The sequence below is a fragment of the Cervus canadensis genome, chromosome 11 (assembly GCF_019320065.1).
Source record: "Cervus canadensis isolate Bull #8, Minnesota chromosome 11, ASM1932006v1, whole genome shotgun sequence".
Classification (NCBI taxonomy): domain Eukaryota; kingdom Metazoa; phylum Chordata; class Mammalia; order Artiodactyla; family Cervidae; genus Cervus; species Cervus canadensis.
The window spans coordinates 46,338,089-46,362,203 of NC_057396.1; the positions used below are offsets into that span (position 1 = coordinate 46,338,089).

At 42.0% G+C, this 24,115-nt stretch overlaps 1 protein-coding gene across 4 annotated transcripts in view; it reads right to left on the reverse strand.

The window, feature by feature from the left end:
• STIM1 (stromal interaction molecule 1) overlaps positions 1–24,115 on the reverse strand; it is a 195,690-nt gene that overhangs the window by 25,117 nt on the left and 146,458 nt on the right. For all 4 annotated transcript variants that reach the window (XM_043480934.1, XM_043480935.1, XM_043480936.1 and 1 more), the window contains 2 exons: positions 11,885–11,996; positions 8,489–8,604 (listed from right to left, as the gene is read on the reverse strand). In XM_043480934.1, the coding sequence (XP_043336869.1) occupies positions 8,489–8,604; positions 11,885–11,996 (228 nt within the window). The remainder of the gene's footprint in view (positions 1–8,488; positions 8,605–11,884; positions 11,997–24,115) is intronic.

Here is a 24,115-nt window from a genome sequence, read left to right on the forward strand (position 1 = left end):
GAGCCCGGAGCCGGTGCTCTGTGACAACCTGGAGGGATGGGGTGGGGAAGGAGGTGGGAGGGGGTTCAGGAGGAGGGGACACTGTATGCCTAGGGCTGATTCAGATGATGTACAGCAAAAATATCACAACATTGTAAAGTAATTATCCCCAATTAAAATAAATTAATTAAAGAAAAGAAGAAGAGTCTGGCAAGCTGTCCTCACAGCCTCTACCGGAACTCAGCTCTCAGACTCCCCCTGTCACCAGTGAACACAGCACAGAGAAACCACGGAGGTTGCATGAGAGCAGACATGGCTGGCAAGATGAACAGAACTAACCCAGGGAAGCTGGTTAGGGCCTGGGGAGCCAGAGGGTGGCAAAATTCCCAGCCTGAGTGCTACAAATAGATTTTAGCAAAATGAGGTCAACTGTTAACACAATCAGGCTTGAGGCAAAGGAGGAGGGTGTAAACAAATGAGATGCTGACATGAGAACAGAGTGCGGAGTGATAGAATTTTCAGGGTGCCAGTTTTCAGGGTGAGAATGTGAGGCTCCAATAATTATCACTTTCTGGAATCCCCTCTCCCCATGTATTCTGTCTGCTTCTCTACTGCCCACAGTCCCCTGTGCCTGACAGATACAGATACTCACCCCTCACTGCCACAGTATGTGCTAGGAATTTCTTTCGCCATTTACACAGCCTTCTAGGCTGAGGTGTCTGTTTAACCTGTAAAAACTATTTCTGGGCCCTCCTTTCTTCTGGTTATAGCCCCCAAAAAGTACCTTAGCTGCCCCACCTGTGCACAGACACTACACAGGGAGCAGTTCTCCCCACAGTTAAACTGAGCCAGACTCTTCCCCTACCTCCCCCAAGCCTGTAGCTCTGGAGGGGCCCAGCTTCCTTCTGCATAACTTCCAGCATTCATCTCCTGGCACCTCCTCCTTGCTAGGCCTTAATGCTGAGTCTGAGTGGCGATGACAGATGAACAAAGCTGTGTCTACCCTCAAGGAGTTTCCAGTTTAAAGAGTAACAGGAAAACAGATTGTTATACAGAAAGCAGATACAATTACTTTTCTGTGCCCCTGAAACTAACACAATATTGTACTAGTATAACCAATTATACTTTCAATAAAAGAGAGGGCAATCTGAAATAACAAACAAACAATAAAGCAGGTAAAAAGGGCTGTGGATCCCCAGAGGAAATTGGAAAGTAAGAGGGAAGGGTTAGCATGCCCAGGAAGAGGCTGGAAAGGCATCCTAGAGAAGGATCATAACAAGCAGAAAGCGGGTATGAACAGAGCAGGCTGGGCCAGACAGGCAGCCCCTCCTGCTCACTGATGACTTCCCCTATTACCTGAGCCTCTGTGGAAGGAAGACAAGGTGCAGTCTTTGTCTTTTCCTCTTCACAAGTCCCCCAAGCCCCATGATTACTATGCAGCCTCTTTCTGCACCTTTCTCAGTACTCCTAACAGCACAAAGGGCACCCAGCCCTGAGCCCAAGACAGTGACACACACTAACAGCAGCAGCTACCACTTAGGGGAAACTGGGACACAGAGAACTTAGGAATGTGCCCAAGGTCACCAAGTGACTGGGTGATAGAGCCAGTCTGCTTGATTTCAGGGCTGGGATCTTACATCTTGTCTCCTTTAACAGAAGTGGAGGGTGGGATAATATAGTAGAAAAGAGAGCTGAAATATAAGCTAAAAACCTAGGTTTGAGTCATGGCTCTGCTGTTTAAAACTCGCCTCATTTGAGCCTCAATTTCTCCCTCAGTGACTCATTTGCTACCATAATGAGAGATCAGCTGAGACCCCAAACTGAACACTGTCTTTGGGCCTCTGTGTCTCAGAGCACACCTGACACCTGGCCACCGGCACTGTCAGGAGAGCCCCAGCTGGGCCAGCCTAGAGCCAGCTCTGCTGGCGGGAAAGACGGGAAACACCTGCGCTGCTCTGTGACCCACGCAGCGAGGGCCGAGCTGTCTTCCACGGTCAGGACTCCAGGTTGAGCAGGTCTGATCCTCCTTCTCTCTTCCCAAGCTCTGAGGCTGCTGCGGGCAGATGGATCCACTCACTCAGCAGACCCCCCAGCTACTGTAAACAAAATTGTGATTTGCAATTTCTCAAGCCTCAGACCGGCAGTGGGATTTCATTAAGACTGGGCAAGGTAGCCACAACTGGCAACTGAAGCCAGCCCAGGTGCTCAGGGGGTGTTCACTGCAAGCCAATGGGGAGGCCTGAGACCACAGCCTTAACAGCCCACCCTGGATGCAGAACCCAGGTCCAAGCTAGCACAGGCCATCACTCGAAATCCTGCATGGGTGCTGGTCAGGGAAGAGCACTGACTAGGGGTTTTAGTCCATGTGCAAATGGGAAAACAGAACCTAGGGGACACAGGTCAAGGGATTCTCTGCAGGCACCCACCAGGGGCGGCCCACTCTTGCAGAAGTCTCGTGGCAAAGAGCTTCCTAGTATCTTCCTTAGGTTCCAGCTGGCAATTTTATAAGTTTTTCTTTGAGAAGCATTAGCAAGAAAGTATAAAAAACAATCTCTGCCATCAGGACACCTGCTGGATTCATCTTAGCTCCCAGGAGGACACCAATTCTATCTGAGTTCTTGAATGAGAGAGCCAGTAAGAGCCTTAATAACCAAGACCATTTCACAGATGAGGAAAGCCAAGTCTAGGCAGGAGAAGTGAACTGTCAAAGGTCACATGATAAGACAAGGGCTGAACACAGAAGTCCTAAAAGTACAGGATACAGGCAGTAGGGGGAAAGAACAGGCCTCCTATCTTTTACACAGAATCCTTATCACCCAAAGGGTTTCTCCCCAAAATCATGGAATGTCACAGCTGAAAGGAGTCATAAGGATCCTTCAGTTCAGTCGTTTCATGATACAAATCAGCAAATATATACTGAGAAAAACAAGCTACACAAGGTCACACAGTGAGTGGCAATTTTGAAAAGAGACCAAGGTGCTTCCCTAGGTTTATAAGAAGTTCTCTAAATGGAAGTCTAAAGGTTATAAAAAATCAAGTTGTAATAATGATGTTGATGACGATGGGAGATATAATCCACATACTCTAAAATTCATTCTTTTAAATGAAACAATTCAGTGATTTTAGTGTATTCACAAGGTTGTGCAACCATCAGCACAATTAATTTTAGAACCTTAATCATTACCCCAAAAGAAATCCCATACCCATTACCAGCCACTTCCCATTTCCCACTCACTCTAGCCCCTGCCAGCCACCAATCTTAATTTGATCCCTATGGATTTATCTATTCTGAATATTGCATATAAATGGAATCATACATGTTCTTGTAGCATGTAATCAAAACTTCACTTCCTTTTATGGTTGAGTTATATATTTCATTGCGTTTATACACTATGACTATTTATCCATTCATCCATCAATGTATACATGGGTTGCTTCCACCTTAGCTATTATGAATAGTGCTGTCATGTACATGTACTTGTTTCAGTACCTGTTTTAAATTTTGGGGTACATTCCTAGGTATGGAATCACTGAATTATATGGTAACTATGTTCAACTTTTTGAGGAATAATGAGACTATTTTCTAAAGTAGCTGAACCTTTCTCATTATCAGTAGAAATGTACAAGTGTTCTAATTTCTCCACACCTCTGCCAACACTTACTTTCTGTTCTTCCCTCTTTTCACTTTTATTGTAGCTATCCTAGTGGGTGTGAAGTATCTTCTTAACTCTAGTACCTCTGCTCTGCCTACCTCAGAAACAGTTTTCTGCTGACTTCTGACCTCCCTTAGATTAGGTCACAGGCAACCTAGAGGCTAAATGAATCTATAAGATACTCCTGTCCTGGTATCAGCCTAACCCAATTCACTGGGGTTCCCCTTGCTGGCTCTGACCTCCGGGACCCAGTACCATGTACCGAGGATTCTGATTCTCATGCTCTCTAGACCTAGCTGATTTTTCCATTTGCAATTCTTACTTACTTTAACCTGTTTTTAACACACCCTTTCAGATATGGTAAATACTATTTCGATACAGACCATGTGTGTGCTAAGTTGCTTCAGTCGTGTCTGACTCTTTGCAACCCTGTGGACTGTAGCCCCCCAGGCTCCTCTGTCCATGGGATTCTCCAGGCAAGAATACTGGAGTGGGTTGCCATTTCCTTTTCCAGGGGATCTTCCTGACCCAGGGATCAAACCCACATCTCTTACATTTTACATCTCCTGTGCTGGCGGGTGGTTCTTTACTGCTAGCACTAGCTGTGTTAACAGTCTATCAGTATATCTCAGAAGACTAAAGAAGATTTCAGGCTGCCAAAGGCCTCCCCTAACTGCAGGGTGACATAGGAGAGCCTCTGAAAAAATTACCTAGCTTTAACTGCTGGGTTTGATTCTTCTGGTATAAACATTTTTGCTGGTGTATATAAAGAGAGGGGGGCACGCTGTTAATAAAAAAGTTTAATAAGGCCACTTCCCATTTTTCAAGAGTCAGCTCAAGAGTGATCCTCTCCATAAAACTTCTTGGTCTCCAACAGAAAACTCCTCCCTACTTTGTACTCCCATCTGAACTATGGAATGACTTACACGACTATTCTACCACTATATCTGTTGACCGTTTACTGAATTTGTTGACACGCCAATCTTCATTTAGACGGAACTTCTTGAGAGAAGAGACTGTCATTTAGTGGTGCACAGTAGGTGCTTTAAAAATGCTGGTGGATGAATAAAAATCCATTGCTCAGTACAGAGGGTGGGCCTCACATTAAGAGTAGAACCTTCATTGTGTCATTTATTCAAAACTTATAAATGAATGATGATAAGAAAAAATGTGTTCTAGGACCAAAAAGACTTCCCTGGTGGCTTACACAGTATAGAATCCGCCTGCGATGCAGGAGAGCTGGGTTCGATCCCTGGGTCGGAAAGATCCCCTGGAGGAGGGCATGGCAACCCACTCCAGTATTCTTGCCTGGAGAATCCTCATAGACAGAGAGGCCTGGCGGGCTACAGTCCATGGGGTCGCAAAGAGTTGGACATGACTGAGTGACTAAGCACATAAAACAGGACCAAAAAAGGCAACAAAGCAGATGAAAATGGTCTTCTCCCATGTTGCTCTGTTTCACTTACAAAAGGTACAGACCTTCTGAAGAAGACAAAACTATGGAGAGGTAGTTAACTAAACAGACATTTCTCCAAAGAAGACATACAGATGGCTAACAAACACATGAAAAGATGCTCAACATCACTCATTATCAGAGAAATGCAAATCAAAACCACAATGAGGTACCATTACATGCCAGTCAGGATGGCTGTTATCCAAAAGTCTACAAGCAATAAATGCTGGAGAGGGTGTGGAGAAAAGGAAACCCTCTTACACTGTTGGTGGGAATGCAAACTAGTACAGCCACTATGGAGAACAGTGTGGAGATTTCTTAAAAAACTGGAAATAGAACTCCCATATGACCCAGCAATCCCACTTCTGGGCATACACACTGAGGAAACCAGATCTGAAAGAGACACGTGCACCCCAATGTTCATCGCAGCACTGTTTATAATAGCCAGGACATGGAAGCAACCTAGATGCCCATCAGGAGACGAATGGATAAGGAAGCTGTGGTACATATACACCATGGAATATTACTCAGCCATTAAAAAGAATTCATTTGAATCAGTTCTAATGAGATGGATGAAACTGGAGCCCATTATACAGAGTGAAGTAAGCTAGAAAGATAAAGAACATTACAGCATACTAACATATATATATGGAATTTAGAAAGATGGTAACGACAACCCTATATGCAAAACAGAAAAAGAGACACAGAAGTACAGAACAGACTTTTGAACTCTGTGGGAGAAGGTGAGGGTGGGATGTTTCAAAAGAACAGCATGTATATTATCTATGGTGAAAGAGATCACCAGCCCAGGTGGGATGCACGAGACAAGTGCTCGGGCCTGGTGCACTGGGAAGACCCAGAGGAATCGGGTGGAGAGGGAGGTGGGAGGGAGGATCGGGATGGGGAATACGTGTAACTCTATGGCTGATTCATATCAATGTATGACAAAACCCACTGAAATGTTGTGAAGTAATTAGCCTCCAACTAATAAAAAATTAAAAATTTAGACCTATTAAATACAGGTAGTGAAAAAAACAAAACCACAATGAGTCCCATTACACGCCAGTCAGAGAACTGCTATCCAAAAGTCTACAAGCAATAATGCTGGAGAGGGTGTGGAGAAAAGGGAACCCTCTTACACTGTTGGTGGGAATGCAAACTAGTACAGCCACTATGGAGAACAGTGTGGAGATTCCTTAAAAAACTGGAAATAGAACTGCCATATGACCCAGCAATCCCACTTCTGGCATACACACTGAGGAAACCAGATCTGAAAGAGACACGTGCACCCCAATGTTCATCGCAGCACTGTTTATAATAGCCAGGACATGGAAGCAACCTAGATGCCCATCAGCAGATGATGGATAAGGAAGCTGTGGTACATATACACCATGGAATATTACTCAGCCGTTAAAAAGAATTTCATTGAATCAGTCTAATGAGATGGATGAAACTGGAGCCCATTATACAGGATTGAAGTTAAGCCAGAAAGATAAAGAACATTACAGCATACTAACACATAATATTGGAATTAGAAAGATGGTAATGATAAACCCTATAGACAAAACAGAAAAAAGAGACAACAATGTACAGAACAGACTTTTGGACCTTCGGGCGAGAAGGCGAGGGTGGGATGTTTCGAGACGAGAACAGCATGTATACTATCTATGGTGAAACAGATCACCAGCCCAGGTGGGATGCATGAGACAAGTGCTCGGGCCTGGTGCACTGGGAAGACCCAGAGGAATCGGGTGGAGAGGGAGGTGGGAGGGGGGATCGGGATGGGGAATACGTGTAAATCTATGGCTGATTCATATCAATGTATGACAAAACCCACTGAAATGTTGTGAAGTAATTAGCCTCCAACTAATTTTAAAAAAAAAATTAAAATAAATAAATAAATAAATGGAAATATAAATAAATAAATGAAGCCAAAAAAAAAAAACTATGGAGAGGTAAAAAAAAAAATCAGTGATTGCAGGTGGACCACAGAGGATCTTTAGGGCAGTGAAAAACCATTCTGTCTGACACCACACAGGTGGATACAAGTCATTTTACATTTGTCCAAACCCACAGACTACACAGCACCAAGAGTGAATCTTAATGTAAACTATGGACTCTGGGGGATAATGCTGTGTCAGTGTAGGTTCAGCAGTTGTTACAAATGTACCACTGTGGTTTTTAATGGGGAAGGCTATGCATGTATGGGACAGAAGTATATGGAAAATCTCTGTACCTTCCACTCAATTTTGGTGTGAACCTAAATCTACTCAAAAAAATAGTCTAGGGACTCCCCAGCGGTCCAGTGGTTAAGACTCTGTGCTTCCACTGCAGTGGCATGGGTTCAACCCCAGGTAAGGGAACTAGGATCCCACATGCCGCGGCTAAAAGAGAAAAAAAAAATTTTTTTTAATGTTTTAAATTAAAAAATAAAAATAAGGAAATTATTGGTGGTTAGGACTTAGGCTTTCACTGCTGTGGTCCTGAGTTTGATCCCTGGTTGGGGAACTAAGATCCCACAAGCCCTGTGGCCAAAAACTAAAATAAATAAATCTTAAAAAATAATAAAAATAAAGTCTATTAAAGCTTTTTTAAACCAAAAAAGTATGCACCTATCCACCTCTATTGAGACATCAGCTTGGGCACTTGTCAAGCCAAATGCAGAGACAGGGAAATGTCACACTGCCGCTGACCCTGCCTGCCGGTGGCTTCTCTGGACTGGTGTTGGGCTTCACAGTATCCTGCTGCTGGCATCCTCCGCTGGGGTCAGGCTGGTGCCAACAGCTCCCAAAGGACACAGAGTAGGCCCTAAGAGCCTTCTGGTCAAGGCGAATTTTCTAAGAAATCTTACTACTCTGTGTTGAGTTCACTTAGTATAAAAAAGATGGCAAGGTTGATCATTCTCACCTCACAGATGTTCAGGAGCTGAAGCACCTAATCCCCTCAACTGACCCTGGGCTGAAGAGACCAACCTGCCCTAGTCTAAGCATATCTCTGTTGCTTCAGTGAAAGCCTGCTTAGCCGTGTTTGGTTGTTCAAGGACATGAAATGTTCAGCAATCAGTCCATGGCCTCTGCACATCCACAGTGACAGCAGGAAGAGCTAGACAGCACTCAGCCCCCTTCAGGTTGTTATCCCCGAGCATACCATTCATATTTAGTGTTTGTATTCTCAGGTTGTTTTCTCCACCTAGACTGCCGTCTCCTGCCTCCTCCATGGAATAAAGCCCTACCTATCTTTAAAGGCAGAGGTCACATGCCACCTCTTTTATAGAATGCCTTCTTTAACCTTCCAATGCACCTCTCTAGAACATTCATCTTATCCCTTTGGGGCAGACCCAGGACCTCAACCCAGCTTTGGGGTCCATGGCACATCAGCAGCCTTCCCTCTCCCCAGGACTCACAGAGAGGAGGCCCAAAAAGCACCGTGTCCAGGGCCTTCAGCTGCAGCTTCTGCCGATGGCTCCGGTCTGTCATCTTCAACACAGTCCCTGTCATGGTGGTATTGGTTACAGCGAGCCTGTAGGGTCAAAGAGTAGGGGCTCAGTTCCCTGCTGGCAAAGCAGGAAGGATCCTGGTAGGATTACCCACCTCCTCCAGGAACACTTCCATGACTTCTCACTCCTGGTGCTTGCTCCCCTCTGCACTCTAGCATCTGGAGTCTACACCAGTGGATCTCAACAAGCAGTAAAGACAGCACATAACATTCACCAAGAATTTGTTCACCTTTCTCCCCATGTCCATCATCTCCTGAATATCATATTTTCTAAGGATTAACTATCTATGACCATTCCCATACTTAACTGTAAATTTCCTGTTGTGCTTCATCTCCCAGGGATTATCCACCAAACACCTGTCTCCACACTCCCACCATCTGTAAATGCATTCTCCTGTCCAGCCCAGGTCAAAATGTTACGCCACATGACCCAGTGATTCTGAGGGCCTCTGAATTTACCTGATCCTAACTGTCATTAAATATAAATCTGCTGACAAAGAGCATTGCATAAGCCTTGTCATCGTGTATTTGAGTAATAGTAATTGACTCCCAATCACATTACTATATTTTTTATGTTCTTCAACCATACTGTTAATAATAACTTAATAAGAGAGGGCCTGTAAACAAGGAAATGGTATAGGAAAGACTGGACTTTGTTTCTCTTCTGCCCGAATTTAGTGGGTATAGAGGGGAGAGGAGTATAAGACATGAAAGGCTGAAAACCCACTGGTCTGGGCCCCACAGGTGAGCATGATCTACTATCCTACGGTTTGCGCTCTTTTCTGATTCAGAGCTTTGCTTCCCTAGATAGAGAGAAGCTTCTGACATCAGTGTGTCATTCACACTCTTGCCTGGGCATGCAGGCTCAGTTACTTCTTTCTCCAGTCCTGGGAAGCAACCAAGCCCATCTATAAAACAGGCAGTGAGATACCCTGCTGTGGGTGAGGGTGGGGTAGGGGTGGGGATGGTCAGGAGATCCAGCTTCTGGCCCCAGCTCCATCAATGACTCACTTGTCTGACATATGCTGCTTAATCTCTTCCCTGGGGCCTCAGTTTCCTTCTGTGTAAACTTAAGTAAATCAGATGCTTCCTACAAACTTGGGAGTTCTTGGTGCTCTCTTTAGAGCACTTCTAACAAGTGTACTGGCTTTCATCTAACTGATCAAAGTAAGTATCACCTTTTCTACACTCTATTTGTCAAAGAAACCTATGAATTTCTAAGCAACAAGAAATGAGAAAGGAACTAACATTTATTAAGCAGCTGTATATCTCATACTATTCTGAGACTACATACAATACCTCATTTAGTCCCCACACTTTAGGAACCCAGTTCTTTTATTAGCTCCACTTTACAGATAAGAAAACTGAGACTTAATGATAAGTAATTTGCCCAAAGTCACACAGCAAGTAAGTGGCAATGGCAGGATTCAACCCAAATTTGCTAGATTCATCCCATTATACCATGCTGCCTAGTGACAAGCCTAGAAAAACAGCCCCACTCCACCCCACATTCCCTGCTCTGAAGGTTCCACGCTTCCTACTGTCACTGAGGTACCACAGTTTGGCTGCCTCTACCCCTGTGCCCAGCCTGGCTGGGTCTGGTCTCAGATCTAATCCTAGTCACAGAATAGCCAAGTGAGTTCACTATATGAGAAATGATTCCTCATCTATGTTTTCCAGTTTAATCCAAGCCATTGCCATTCTTCAAAATGGCGTGGGTCAGGGATCCACAAGGTAATACTGCTATTTCCATGAGAAAGAACCTAAATCCTGGAGCTTCATGGTCAATCATCTGTTTAATTGTCTGTCTCTTCCACTAAACATGGAGTTCCTCAAGGCAAATGTGGGGTCTGATGTGTTTCTTTGTCCTCAGGGCCCAGGAGAGAGCATGGCACAGGGTATGCTTGGTAAAGTGTTGTTAAATAGAACTAAACTGAGTATTTCCAGGATGCCTATTTTCAACTACATGGGGCAAGAAGAAGATGCAGTGGAAAAAGCAGGGCATTTAGAACCAGGCAGACCTAAGTTCAAATCCCAGCTCTGCAACTTACAGGTTTTGATAAATCATAAAATATTTGAAATTCAGTTTGCTTGCCTAAAGGTTGGGATAATAATTCCTTCCTCCCAGAATAGTGGGAATCAACTGAAATAACAGGTAGGAAAGAAACTCTATAAAGGGATGTACAAACATTAAGATTATTACTCTCTAGAGAGTAGGGAGAAGCCATGAAGAAGAGGCTGCAGGCAGCAGAGGAGGGACCAGCCAGCTCAGCTAAGCCTGGACAGCAGTGCCTGATAGCTCTATGGCTGGAGGCTGCAATGTGTGGACATTCCAACAGCTTCACCTTCCCCTTTTCCCTTTGCTGAAGCTCATAACCAGATGCACCTACATAATAAGATAACAGATTATACATAGTGAGCACTTACCAGACAGTAAGCCCTGTGAGGGCAAGGGCAACTTGTTGCCATCTTTATTCCCAGCACCCAGCACAAGTGCTTGGCACAGAGCAGGTACCCAGTAAATATCGCTTGAATAACTAAGTAAATGGATTAATCACTGGATGACATATGGCACTAGTTGACATAACAAGAAGTCCAAGCAGTACTCTAGCCCCTCCCCACACCACCTCAAGTCCTAGTATACTTTATCTGTAAGAGAGGCTGAGTTAGGACACAACAGTTGTTGGAACAGTCATTCCAGAGAGGAGGCTGGGGCCAATGCTAGTTGGCCCCCATCTCTGCACCATTTTTTGAGTAGATAAACTGTATATGGGTAATTCAGGGGAAGTTAAAGGAGCCCCGGGGCACAATGAAAGAGACAGCTGCTAGTGGGGGGTGGGGGGTGGTGCCAGCAGAAGAAAAGAGAAGCAGCACAGGCTTTGAAGTCTACCCAGATCTAGGTTCAAATCACAGTTTTGCCTCTAACTAGCCATGTGACCTTGGAAAAGTTACTTAGCCAGGTTTATCACCTAGACACAATAATACCTACCTTACAGGACTGATGTAAGCATTAAATGATACTGTATGTAAAGTGTTGAGTAGAGTGCCTGGCATGTACTAAGTACTCAATAAATGGTAGCCATTAGTACTCTTCCCAGGATTGATAGAAATATTAAATAAGAGAATAGATGTGAAGTGCCCTTTATGCTTTATAGCAAGTGCACAGTAAAGGTGACAAGAGAAGTCTACAGATTCTGCCCTGAAAGGAGTGAAACTTCATTTAACACAAGAGAACAACCTGAAGGCAGGCCAACCCCAGCCCATTCCCTGTACCCCAAGTGAAAAAACCCACTCCCTTCCTGACCTTGGCATGGCATGGCCACTGAGCTGCAGCTTCCGGAAGGTCTCCTCATACTGAGGCAGCTCCACATATGTGATCAGCCACTGCACCACCTCATCCACGGTCCAGTTGTATACTGCAGGAAGAGATAAGTAAAGCCATGATTCCGGAATGCAAGCAATGCTCGCAACTTACTGTCATAGTCACAGTGACCTTAACAGTCACCACGTCTGTGTTTTCTCCCATAAAATCCTAACTACGAAAGGAATACATACAGTACGTTTTGTTTCCTTGGGCTTCAAAATCTCTGCTGATGGTGACTGCGGCCATGAAATTAAAAGACACTTGCTCCTTGGAAGAAAAGCTATGACCAATGACTAATCTAGACAGTATATTAAAAAGCAGAAACATTACTTTGCCGACAAAGATCCGTCTAGTAAAAGCTATAGTTTTTCCAGTTATCATGCATGGATGTGAGAGTTGGGACTACAAAGAAAGCTGAGTGCCAAAGAATTGATGCTTTTGAACTGTGGTGTTGGAGAAGACTCTTGAGAGTCCCTTGGACTGCAAGGAGATCAAATCAGTCAATCCTAAAGGAAATCCATCCTGAATATTCACTGGAAGGACCAATGCTAAAGCTGAAGCTCCAATACTTTGGCCACCTGATGCAAAGAACTGACTCCTTGGAAAAGACCCTGATGTTGGGAAAGACTGAAGGCTGGAGGAGAAGGGGACGACAGAGGATGAGATGGTTGGATGGCATCACCAACTCAATGGACATGAGTTTGAGCAAGCTCCAGGAGTTGGTGATGGACAGGGAAGCCTGGCATGCTGCAGTCAATGGGGTCACAAAGAGTCGGACACGACTGAGCAACTGAACTGAACTGAACTGATAGGGAATGGATTTTTTTCTTGTACTATCCTGGTGTATATGGGATAAAATAATCCTGAATTACTATATCATATCATATATTTTTATAATAATAATAAAATGATACTAATAGAATCCATCATTTACATAGCACTTACTTTATAACAGGTACTGTGCTAAGCACTTCACATGTATTAGCTCACTAATCTTTTCAACAACTATGTGAAGGATATATACCACTTTATCCCTATTTTATAGATGAAGAAACTGAGGCACAAAAAGGTTATGTAACTTTCCCAAAATTATCCAGCCAGGAACTGGTAAAGCCAATATTGAACTCAAGCAGTCTGGCTTCATGACTTGCCCTGGCCATTATGTCATAAACATCATATGTATATAACATTCTTTAATGTATATAAGAATATATATGGAGGATACACACACACACACACACACACACACACACACACACATATTCTCCCTGACACTGCAGGAAAGCTTCATACAAATCTGAGCCAAGAGATGGATCCATATGACACCACTTGAGCTCTAAATGAGATCGTACCTATAGATAGCCCTATTCGTATATTTTTCAGTTCTGTGCAAAAAATAAATTTCCGCTTTTGCTTATATCAAGTTGAAAAGATTTTCTGTCACAACAGGAGTCAATTCTAACTGAAACAATTACTGAGTGACCATTCATAATATGGCAAATCACATCATCACCATATGTGGACCACTGTACTTAATCATTTCCTCAATATTATAAGACTGTGATTTTTTTTAAATGGAAAGCCATAAAAATAATAGTTTAAAAATATTTTTAATAGTTGTGCGGTATTCAGCCACAGAGAAAACAAATTTATCTCCATGTTTTGTCAAGAATCAACAATAAAGGAATAGAAGGGGACTTAATGCACAAGGAATATGTTCAAGTCAAGTAAAGGTCAAATGAAATCATGATGCATTATATAAAACAAAGTTTCATAGGCGCTTGAATAGAGAAAAATAGTGGGAGGACTGAGTCACCATATAGTACCCAGTAATACAGCCATACTGAACTTAAAGAACCTTGGGTGGGAGCAGTTGGGTTTCGGCAAAAATGTGTCATTTTATCGGATTTGAAATGTGTTTTCATTTAAAGTATCAGTGTGTTTTTGTTTGATTATATTTGTACACAAATTTTACATAGCAACTTAAACTTTATTTTATGTTTGTACATATTTGAATGCTATTAAATAAAACCAGCTTTGCGGGCCCAAGATAAATTATTTCCCTTAAAAGGAATTTGTACATTCCTCAAGTTTGAAAACTACTGCTGTGAGCAGCAAGAAGCCAAAAAAGTTTTGAAGCAGAATGAAATGGTGAGATTTATTACCATCCTCTTTTAAGATCTGTATCTTTCCCCAAAACTGTCCTGCATGAGAATGCTTTCTAATTTCCCCTTAATGGTCAGGAGAAATTGAAGGCAGGGACCATGTCCTCTTCATTTTTGCTTACCCCCTTTGTCTCTAAAATAGTGCTTTTCATACAGTGGCATCAATAAGAATTTACTCAAAGAATAACTATCCTAAATGAGGCATTCCAGAAATGTTCTGAATGTGTGCCACCAAACAGCAACAACAATCTTCCCAGACAAATATACAGCTCAAGTGGAGGTTCACTTCTGAAACGCTTGAATGCTGATTGTTGTTCAGTCACTCAGTCATGTCCGACTCTTTGTGATCCCATGGATTGCAGCACTCCAGGCTTCCCTGTACTTCACTGTCTCGGAGAGTTTGCTCAAACTCATGTCTACTGAGTCAGTGATGCTACTGGTATTCCTCTGGTAGGCACACCTCAGATCTTAGGTTGCTTCTGCCACTCTATATAAACAGAGAAGTTACAAGTCTGGACCCTGTCCCTTTATCCTTCTCCTCCCCTACAGTGGAGCCCAGCACATGGTATAAAGCAGACACTCAGAAAGAACAAAACAGTGGAAGACAAAAATACTCTAATCTCTCCATGTCCCCAAAAAACCGCTCGGGCTCAGGAGAAAAGTTCTAAAGCCAAGAGACTTTGGAGGTAGCTTAGACCATTCACAGAGGCACAGGAAAGGTTCTTCGAGAGGAAATGAGGCAGATCTAGTGCACTCAACTGCATCCTAGAAAACAAGGTCCTGGGGGCTCAGGTGGAGACTGCTTAGTCATTGCCTGGTTGAATTTCTGATTTCCAGACTAGAATACATTGGAGGGAAGAGAGATTAATTTCCAAGAGATATGCTCAAATCATAGGGCTTAGGAAAGGAAGGATGACAGAACAGGCACTAAAGATGTATTGAGGAAAGTACAATGGATTGGTCTTTTATTCCTGAAAATGAATATATCTCCACATACAGTGTAAACATAATCACTTGCTATCATCCAGAGTGTTAGGTAATGAAGACCTAGCAGAGTGGCACAAGATGTGAGGTGGACAGACAAGTGCCAACCTGCAAAGTGCAGGGAACACACTCCTGCCTGTATTGTCAAAGGAGCTTGGCCTCACCCAGCATGACGTATGGAGTAGAAAGGCCACGTCATGTCTTGTTGCTTGAAAGGTCCAAGGCCAGCAGCACCACAAGAGTCTTTTGTCTACAGGGAAGACACCCTGATACAGGCCTGAGCATAGACCCTTGGCAGGCAGGAACTCCTCTGCTTGTGCCCTACACTGCAGTCTGGGCCTGGGTTTCTTGGACTCTGCAGCACTGACCTTTTGGACAGGTTAATTCTTTGTTGCAGGGGGCTGCCCTATGCACTGTACGACATTTAACAATCCTGGCATCTACCCACCAGATACCAGTAGCATGCTGCCAATCATAACAATCAAAACTGTCTCCAGATACTGCCAACTGTACCCTGGGGAACGAAACTGCCCCCAGCTGAGAACCACTGCTCTAAACACATAGCAGAAGGTCTCTAAGGAGACATCCAATGAGGATAGTCAGTCTCTACAGAGCTAAGCTTTGTGGAAAAGGACAAAGACTCCAACATGTTAGGACAAACCTCAAGGCAGTTGTTTTTTGGGCTTGGCGCCCACATATTATTCTGTTGCCTGGCAGATGCCCTACCTAGGTAAAGCTTGGCAGTACGGTGTTGCCCACTCAGAATCACTACAGTCTGAACAAAGTAAGCCAGAGTGAGCTGTGTCCTTGTCAGAGAGCAGCCCTGTGTCCCAGCATGATATCCCACCACCCAGTCAAGGCGGGGTGTCAGGACCTTGTTCCTAAGGTTCAAGTGCCTAAAAGCCAAAAATCTTGTCCTGCTTTCTCATTCCAAAAGAGAAAATGGGAAGAATCCCTGGCCCAAAGTGAGGAAGAAGGCAACACCAAGTCCAGAGAGCTGTGGCTGTCAGTAAGAGGAGACAGAATTTGGCCAGGAGGGCTTAGTACCGAGAGAGATGCCAAGTGATTCACATGACCAAATCCCAGGAGGACATGCAAGCGAGAGACAGTCTTCTAAAGTCATGATTCTCTCATCCCCTTAAGCCTGTCCATTTTGCTCCTAAAGACATCAAAGACTACATCTCTGGGCAAAATGACAGACAATATTACACAGAATCAGAGAAGGCCAACCCCTGGAGTTTTCAGCAATACATAGTCCTTCATAAAAGAGATGCACAAGGTGACTAACTTAGTAGTCTCCAACATTTTAAATGACATAATCTGCATGTAAAAAAATTCAAACACACATTACGATATATGAATATATATTTATAAATTAGATATATATACTGACATTAGGTATATTGTAAAAACATATAAAACTTAAAAGAATGAGATAAAAATAAATGCAATAGAAATACACACTATTATATTCTCCTGTTGACCACAGTTGATTGTCTTGTGCAGTTGGAAACCACTGGTCTTTGAGCCATGTAGATGCTTGAGGGAAGGGCATTTCAGGCAGATGGAAGAGTAAGTATTACTCCCTAGCACATGAGCTATAGCAATACCTCCAGAGATATGCCAGAACAGATCTCTGGCCTTGGCCAATCCTTTTTCTTGTCAGAGGAAGAATAAGCAGTAAGAAATGAGCTCCTGAATTATAATGTTCTTCCCCTGATGGACCAGTGGTGCCTCCAGATAGAGCCCTCACTTACCTTTGTAGTTTCAAACTCACAATCCAGGTGAACTATGTCTGGCAGAAGGGTTACCAGTACCTTCTCTGCCTCTTTTTCACACAACTGTTAGTCACTTACTTAGTTACTCAGTCAGCCTTTGGTCAGTCTTTGGTCAACCTTTTGGTCACCTCTAGCATCATGGTCAAGGATTTGGACTCTGGAACCAAGTGATTTGGGTTGAATTTGAGATCTGCTACTGACTAGATGTAAGGTCATGGACAAGTTACTAAACTTTTCTCAACCTCATTCTGTCACCTATAAGATGGTGAGAATCAGAGTTCCTACATCATAAGAGTGTAGTGAAGATATGAGAAGTTCCTAGCATACAGTAAGTGCTAAAAAAAAATATTAGCTATTATTACCACCATTCATTCATTTACTAAGCTTTCACTGGCTTCTACTCTAATAGATCCCTGGTTGGTTACAAGATACAGAGCTCAGTCTGAATGATCTCCATCATCAAGGGCTCTTCTCTAGAGAAGGAGACATATGAAATTAAAGGAATATAATACAGCATGACAAGTGCTAGGTAAGAGCAATGTATGGGATGAGGCGGGAGCACAGAGGAAGGAGTGACTGATGCCAGAGTGAGTCAGAAAAGATATCTCAAAGCCTAGATTCTTATCTGGCTACTCAGGAGACAGCATTCCAAGACACCTACAGAATCTCACCAACGGGGCCCTCCCTAAAGACAGTTTGTAGCCTAGACTTGTGATTTTTCTCTAAGTGGTTTCCTTCTGGCTCTCACTAACAGTTTGCCATTTGAGCCTATAATGAGGCAGATACCATGTTAGTTTTCTTACATGGTATCAATATCAAGCCTTAAACCATTATTGCAAAAAGAACCTGGCCCTTTCACCTAGGACTCATGTGATACACCCACTAGGCTACCTGGCAAAAATCAGCTCTGCCAGTGTCCAAAAGAACATACAAGTGAACACCATCCAAAAAGAAGCTACTTGGCTAGCAGAGACCAGATTAGAGAAAGACTAGCAGCGTGGCTACAGAATATTAAGGGAACCTAAAGTTTGGAATGTTGAATGAGTCAAATAACTTGTATAAGATCACACAAAGGCAGACTCCTGTCTTCTACATCCCTGCTCTGGGCCAGCTCCTGTGCTGTGTGTTAAGATATGGAATCATATCTTTAGGAAATGGAATCATAGAGGGACTTCCCTTGTGGTCCAATGGTTAACAATCTGCTTTGGAATGCAGGGCATTCAGGTTCCATCCCTGGTCGGGGAAGTAAGATCCCACATGCCACAGAACAACTAAGCCTGCACACCGCAACTACTGAGTCACAACTAGAGAGTCTGTTAGCCACAACTAAACACCTCGCAAGGCACAACGAACTCCCATGTGTCATGACTAAGACCCAACTAAGACCAACGCAAAAAATACATATATTTTTCTAAAAAATATGGAATCATGTAAGATAATGTCCTCAAGCATTCTGGTGGGGAAATAAAAAGGCAGGTACCAAGAACTTCCAGATGTACAAGTTGGATTTAGAAAAGGCAGAGGAACCAGAGATCAAATTGCCAACATCCATTGGATCATAGAAAAGCAAGACAATTCCAGAAAAATATCTACTTTTGTGCTTCATTGACTACACTAAAATCTTTGACTGTGTGAATCATAACAAACTGTGGGAAATTTTTAAAGAGATGGGAATACCAGACCACCTCACCTTCCTCCTGAGAAACCTGTATGCAGGTCAAGAAGCAACAGTTAGAACTAGACATGGATCAACAGATAGGTTTCAAACTGGGAAAGGAGCATGTCAAGGCTGCATATTGTCACCCTGTTTATTTAACTTATATGCAGAGTACATTATGTGAAATGCGAGGCTGGATGAAGCTCAAGCTGGAGTCAAGCCTTCCAGGAGAAATATCAATAACCTCAGATATGCAGATGACACCACTCTAATGGCAGAAAGTGAAGAGGAACTAAAGAGCTTCTTGATAAAGGTGAAAGAGGAGAGTGAAAAAACTAGTTTAAAACTCAACATTCAAAAAACTAAGATTATCGCATCTGGTCCCATCACTTCATGGCAAATAGATAGGGAAAAAATAGAAACCAAGTGAGAGACTTTATTTTCTTGGGCTCCAAAATCACTGTGGACAGTGACTGCAGCCATGAAATTAAAAGACTCTTGCTCCTTGGAAGAAAAGCTATGACAAACCTAGACAGTGTATTAAAAAGCAAAGACATCACTTTGCTGACAAAGGTCTGTATAGCCAAAGCTACGGTTTTTCCAGTAATTGTGTACAGATATGAAAGTCGAACTATAAAGAAGCTGAGCACTGAAGAATTGACGCTTTCGAACTGTGGTGCTGGAGAAGACTCTTGAGAGTCCCTTGGACTGCAAGGAGATCCAACCAGTTAGTTCTAAAGGAAATCAGTCCTGAATATCCACTGGAAGGACTGATGCTGAAGCTGAAGCTCCAACACAATACTTTGGCCACCTGATGCAAAGAGCTGACTCATTGGAAAAGACCCTGGTGCTGGGAAAGATTGAGGGCAGAAGGAGAGGGGTGCAACAGAGGATGAGAAGGATGGATGGTATCATCGACTCAATGGACATGAGTTTGAGCAAACTCCAGAAGTTAGTGATGAACAGGGAAGCCTGATGTGCCACAGTCCATGGGACTGCAAAGAACTGGACATGACTGAGTGACTGAACAACAAATGAAAGAAATTGATACTGTAGTTTAAAGAAGAAAACAGAAAACCCCATAAGGAAAACAACAGGCTCAAATTGCTTTACTGGTGAATTCTACCAAATATTCAAGGAAAAATACACCAATTCCACATGAAGTCTTCTGAAAATTGACAAATACTTCCCAACTCATTTTATGAGGCCAGCATTATCCTGATATCAAAGATAAAACAAGAAAAGAAAATGACAAACCAATATCCCTAAACCCCTAACAAAGGTCCACAAGTTTGAAACAAAGTTTTAGCAAATATGAAATATTAGCTTTTAATGGAGACAATCTGTAACAAAAAAATACAAAATTGCTATGCTGTATGCCTGAAACTAACAAAAATACTGTAAATCAACTATATCTCAATTTAAACATTTTAATAGAAAAATAAAAATAATAAATTTTTAACAAGTAAAATCCAACCACATATTTAGACAACGACCAAGTGGGGTTTATCCCAAGAATACAACTAGTTTAACATGGAAAAATCAGTCAGTATAATTTATCATATTAGCAAACAAAAGCAGAAAAACCAGGCAATCAACTCTGAAAACTCACTGGATAAAACCCAACATCCAGGACTTCCTTGGTGGCTCAGTGGTAAAGAATTTGCCTGCCAATGTAGGAGACATGGGTTCCACCCCTGATCCAGGAAGATTTCACATGCTGCGGAGCAACTAAGTCCATGTGCCATAACTACTGAGCCTGTGCTCTAGAGCCTGGGAGCCACAACTACTGAAGCCCTCGAGCCCTAGAGCCGTGCTCCTCAGCAAGAGAATCCATCGATGAGAAGCCCACAAACCATAACTAGACAGTAGCACCCACTCACCGCAGCTAGAGAAAAGCCTATTCAGCAACCAAGACCAAGAACAACCAAAAATAAAATAAAGAAAACTCAAAAAGAAAATCCAACATCCATTCCTGATCAAAGTTCTCAGCAAACTAGGAATAGAAGGTAGCTTCCTTGATCTGACGAAAGGTTTTTATAGAAAACAAACAAACAAAAAGAACAACAGCTAATGTTATATTTGACAGCTTCCCTTGTAGTTCAGTTGGTAAAATATCTGCCTGCAATGCAGGAGACCCAGGTTCGATTCTTGGGTCAGGAAGATCCCCTGGAAAAGGAAATGGCAACCCACTCCAATATTCTTGCTTGGAGAATCCCAAGGACAGAGGAGCCTGGCAGACTACAGTCCATGAGGTCGCAAGAGTCAGACACAACTTAGCACTATATTTAATGGTAAAAGACTAAATGATTTCCCTTTAATATGAGAAACAAGATGAAGATGTCTGCTCTTACTGCTTCTCTTCAACACAGTACTGGAGATACTAACCAGGGCCATCAGATAAGAAAAATATTTTTAAAAGGCATCCAGGTTGGAAAAGAAAAAAATTAAACTTTCTTTACTAGCAGACACAACTGTCTAATTTGAAAATCTGATGGTATTCTACTAGTAAGTGAGTTTAGCAAGATTGCAGAGTACAAGATCAATATATAAAATCAATTATGTTTTTCTTATAAAGCAACAATCAAAAATTAAATTTTTAACATCACTTAATAGTAAAATTTGGGGTGGCCAAGTGGCACAGTGGTAAAGAATCCACCTGCCAGTGAAGGAGACACAAGAGACAGGGGTTTGATCCCTGGGTTGGGAAGATCCCCTGGAGTAGGAAATGACAACCCACTCCAGTATTCTTGCCTGGAAAATGTCATGGACAGAGAAGCCTGGGAGGCTTACAGTCTAAGTGGTTGCAAAGAGTCAGACATGACTGAGTGACTGAGCATACACACACACACAATAGTAAAATTTATGTTATATATATTTTACCACAATTTAAAAAATACTACTCACAAAAAAGCCTGTGAAATACATAGAAATAAATCCAACAAAAGATATGAAAGATTTCTATCCTGAAAACTGATCCTGAGAGGGACTTCCCTGGTGGTCTAGTGGCTAAGATTCCGAGCTCCCAATATAGGGGGCCTGGATTCAATTTTTGGTCAGGGAACTAGATCCCACATGCCACAACTAAGACCCAGCACAACCAAAGAAACTAATTAATTAATTTTAAAAAACATATTGAGAGAAAATGTACCTCCTAAACAAATGTAGCAATATACTCTGTCCATAGGTCAGAAAACTAAATGTTGTTAAGATGTCAGCTCTCACAAACTAATCTACAGATAAAATCCCGTAGGGATTTTTTTTGTAGAAATTGACAAACTGAATTGAAGACAAACAGCCAAAACAATTTTGAAAAAGAAAAACAAAGTAGGAGAGCTAACACTATCTGACTGAAAGAATTGCTATAAGACTATTGTAATCAAAATGCCATGGTACTGACAAAAAGACAAATAGATCAGTAGACAGAACAGAGCCCATAAGTAAACCCACACTTCTTTTTTCTTTTTTTTTATTAGTTGGAGGCTAATTACTTCACAACATTTCAGTGGGTTTTGTCATACATTGATATGAATCAGCCATAGAGTTACGCGTATTCCCCATCCCGATCCCCCCTCCCACCTCCCTCTCCACCCGATTCCTCTGGGTCTTCCCAGTGCACCAGGCCCGAGCACTTGTCTCATGCATCCCACCTGGGCTGGTGATCTGTTTCACTATAGATAATATACATGCTGTTCTTTCGCAACATCCCACCCTCGCCTTCTCCCACAGAGTTCAAAAGTCTGTTCTGTACTTCTGTGTCTTTTTCTGTTTTGCATATAGGGTTATCGTTACCATCCTTCTAAATTCCATATATATGTGTTAGTATGCTGTAATGTTCTTTATCTTTCTGGCTTACTTCACTCTGTATAAGGGGCTCCAGTTTCATCCATCTCATTAGAACTGATTCAAATGAATTCTTTTTAACGGCTGAGTAATATTCCATGATGTATGTGTACCACAGCTTCCTTATCCATTCATCTGCTGATGTAAACCCACACTTCTATGGACAACTGAGTTTTCACAAAAAGTGCAAGGCAATGCAGTGGAGAAAAGACAGAATTTTCAACAAATGGTTCTAGAACAACTGGGACATCCATAAGCACAAAAGTAACTAAAATCCATACTTGACACTATATACAAAAATTAATGCAAAACAGATCATAAGCCTAAATGTAAAACCTAAAACTATAAAACTTCTAGAAAGAAGTATAGTAGAAAATGCTTGCGTAAGTGTGGATTAAGCAAAAATTTCTTACAAATGACACCAAAAGCATGATCCATAAAAGAACTAACTGATAAACTGAACTTCATAAAAAGTAAAACTTTCTGCTCTTTAAAAGATACTGTTAAGAGGATGATAAGACAAACCATAGACTGGAGAAAATCTTTACAAAGCATACATCTTATAAAGGATTTTTTTTTTCATAAAGGATTTATATCCAGAATATATAAAGGATTCTTAAAACTCAACAATAAAAAAACAAACCCACAAGCCAATTAAAATATAGACATACAGTTTGGACAGATAATCCACCAAAGAAGATATGTGAATGGCAACTTTAGCACATGAAAAGATGCCCAATATCATTAATCATCAGGAAAATGCAAAATAAAATCACTCTGAGACAACACTACACTGTTAGAATAGCTAAAATTTAAAAGACTGACCAGGGACTTCCCTGGTGGTCCAGAGGCTAAGACTCCAAGCTCTTATGATAGGGGGCCCAGGGTTCGATCCCTGGTCAAGGAACTAGATCCCACATGCCACAACTAAGAGTTTACATGCTACAACTAAAGATCCCATGTGCGCAACTAAGACCCAGCACAGCCAAATAAATAAATACTTAAAAAAAAAAGAAAGACTGATCATACCAAGTGCTAGCAAGGACGTGGAAGAACTGCAAGTCATACACTACTGGTGGGAATGTATAATGATACAACTACTTTGAAGACAATCTGACAGTTTTTTAAAAATATATACCTACCAAATGATCTGGCCATTTCACTCCTAGATTCTTACCTAAGAGAAAAGAAAATATATGTCCATAGAAAAACTTGTATGTGAATGTTCATAGAAGCTTTATTTATAAGAACCAAAAACTGGATACAACTCAAATGTCTATCAGTAGGTGAATGGATAAATAAATTGCGGTATATTTAGACAATGGATTGTTATACTATTTCGCAATAAAAATAAAATATTTACATATGCAACAACATGAATGAATCTCAAAACAACTACACTAAGTGAAAGAAGTACATATTTAAAGTACCTATTATATGACTCCATGTATGGAAAATTCTATAAAATGCAAACAAGCCTATAGTGACTGAAAGAAGATCAGTAGTTGTCCGAGAGGTAGGAAGGGAGAGATCACAAAGGACTGTGAGAAAAATTGTAGGGGTGATGAATATATTCACTATCTTGATTGTGGTGATGGTTTCACCATTGTATACATGTGTCAAAACTTTGAAAACTGTACACTTTAACTATACCTTATTTTATTGTCAATTACAACTCAATAAATCTCCTTCAGAAGAAGTAGTTGAGTGAAAACATTATCATAGGAGATGCACATAAAATATA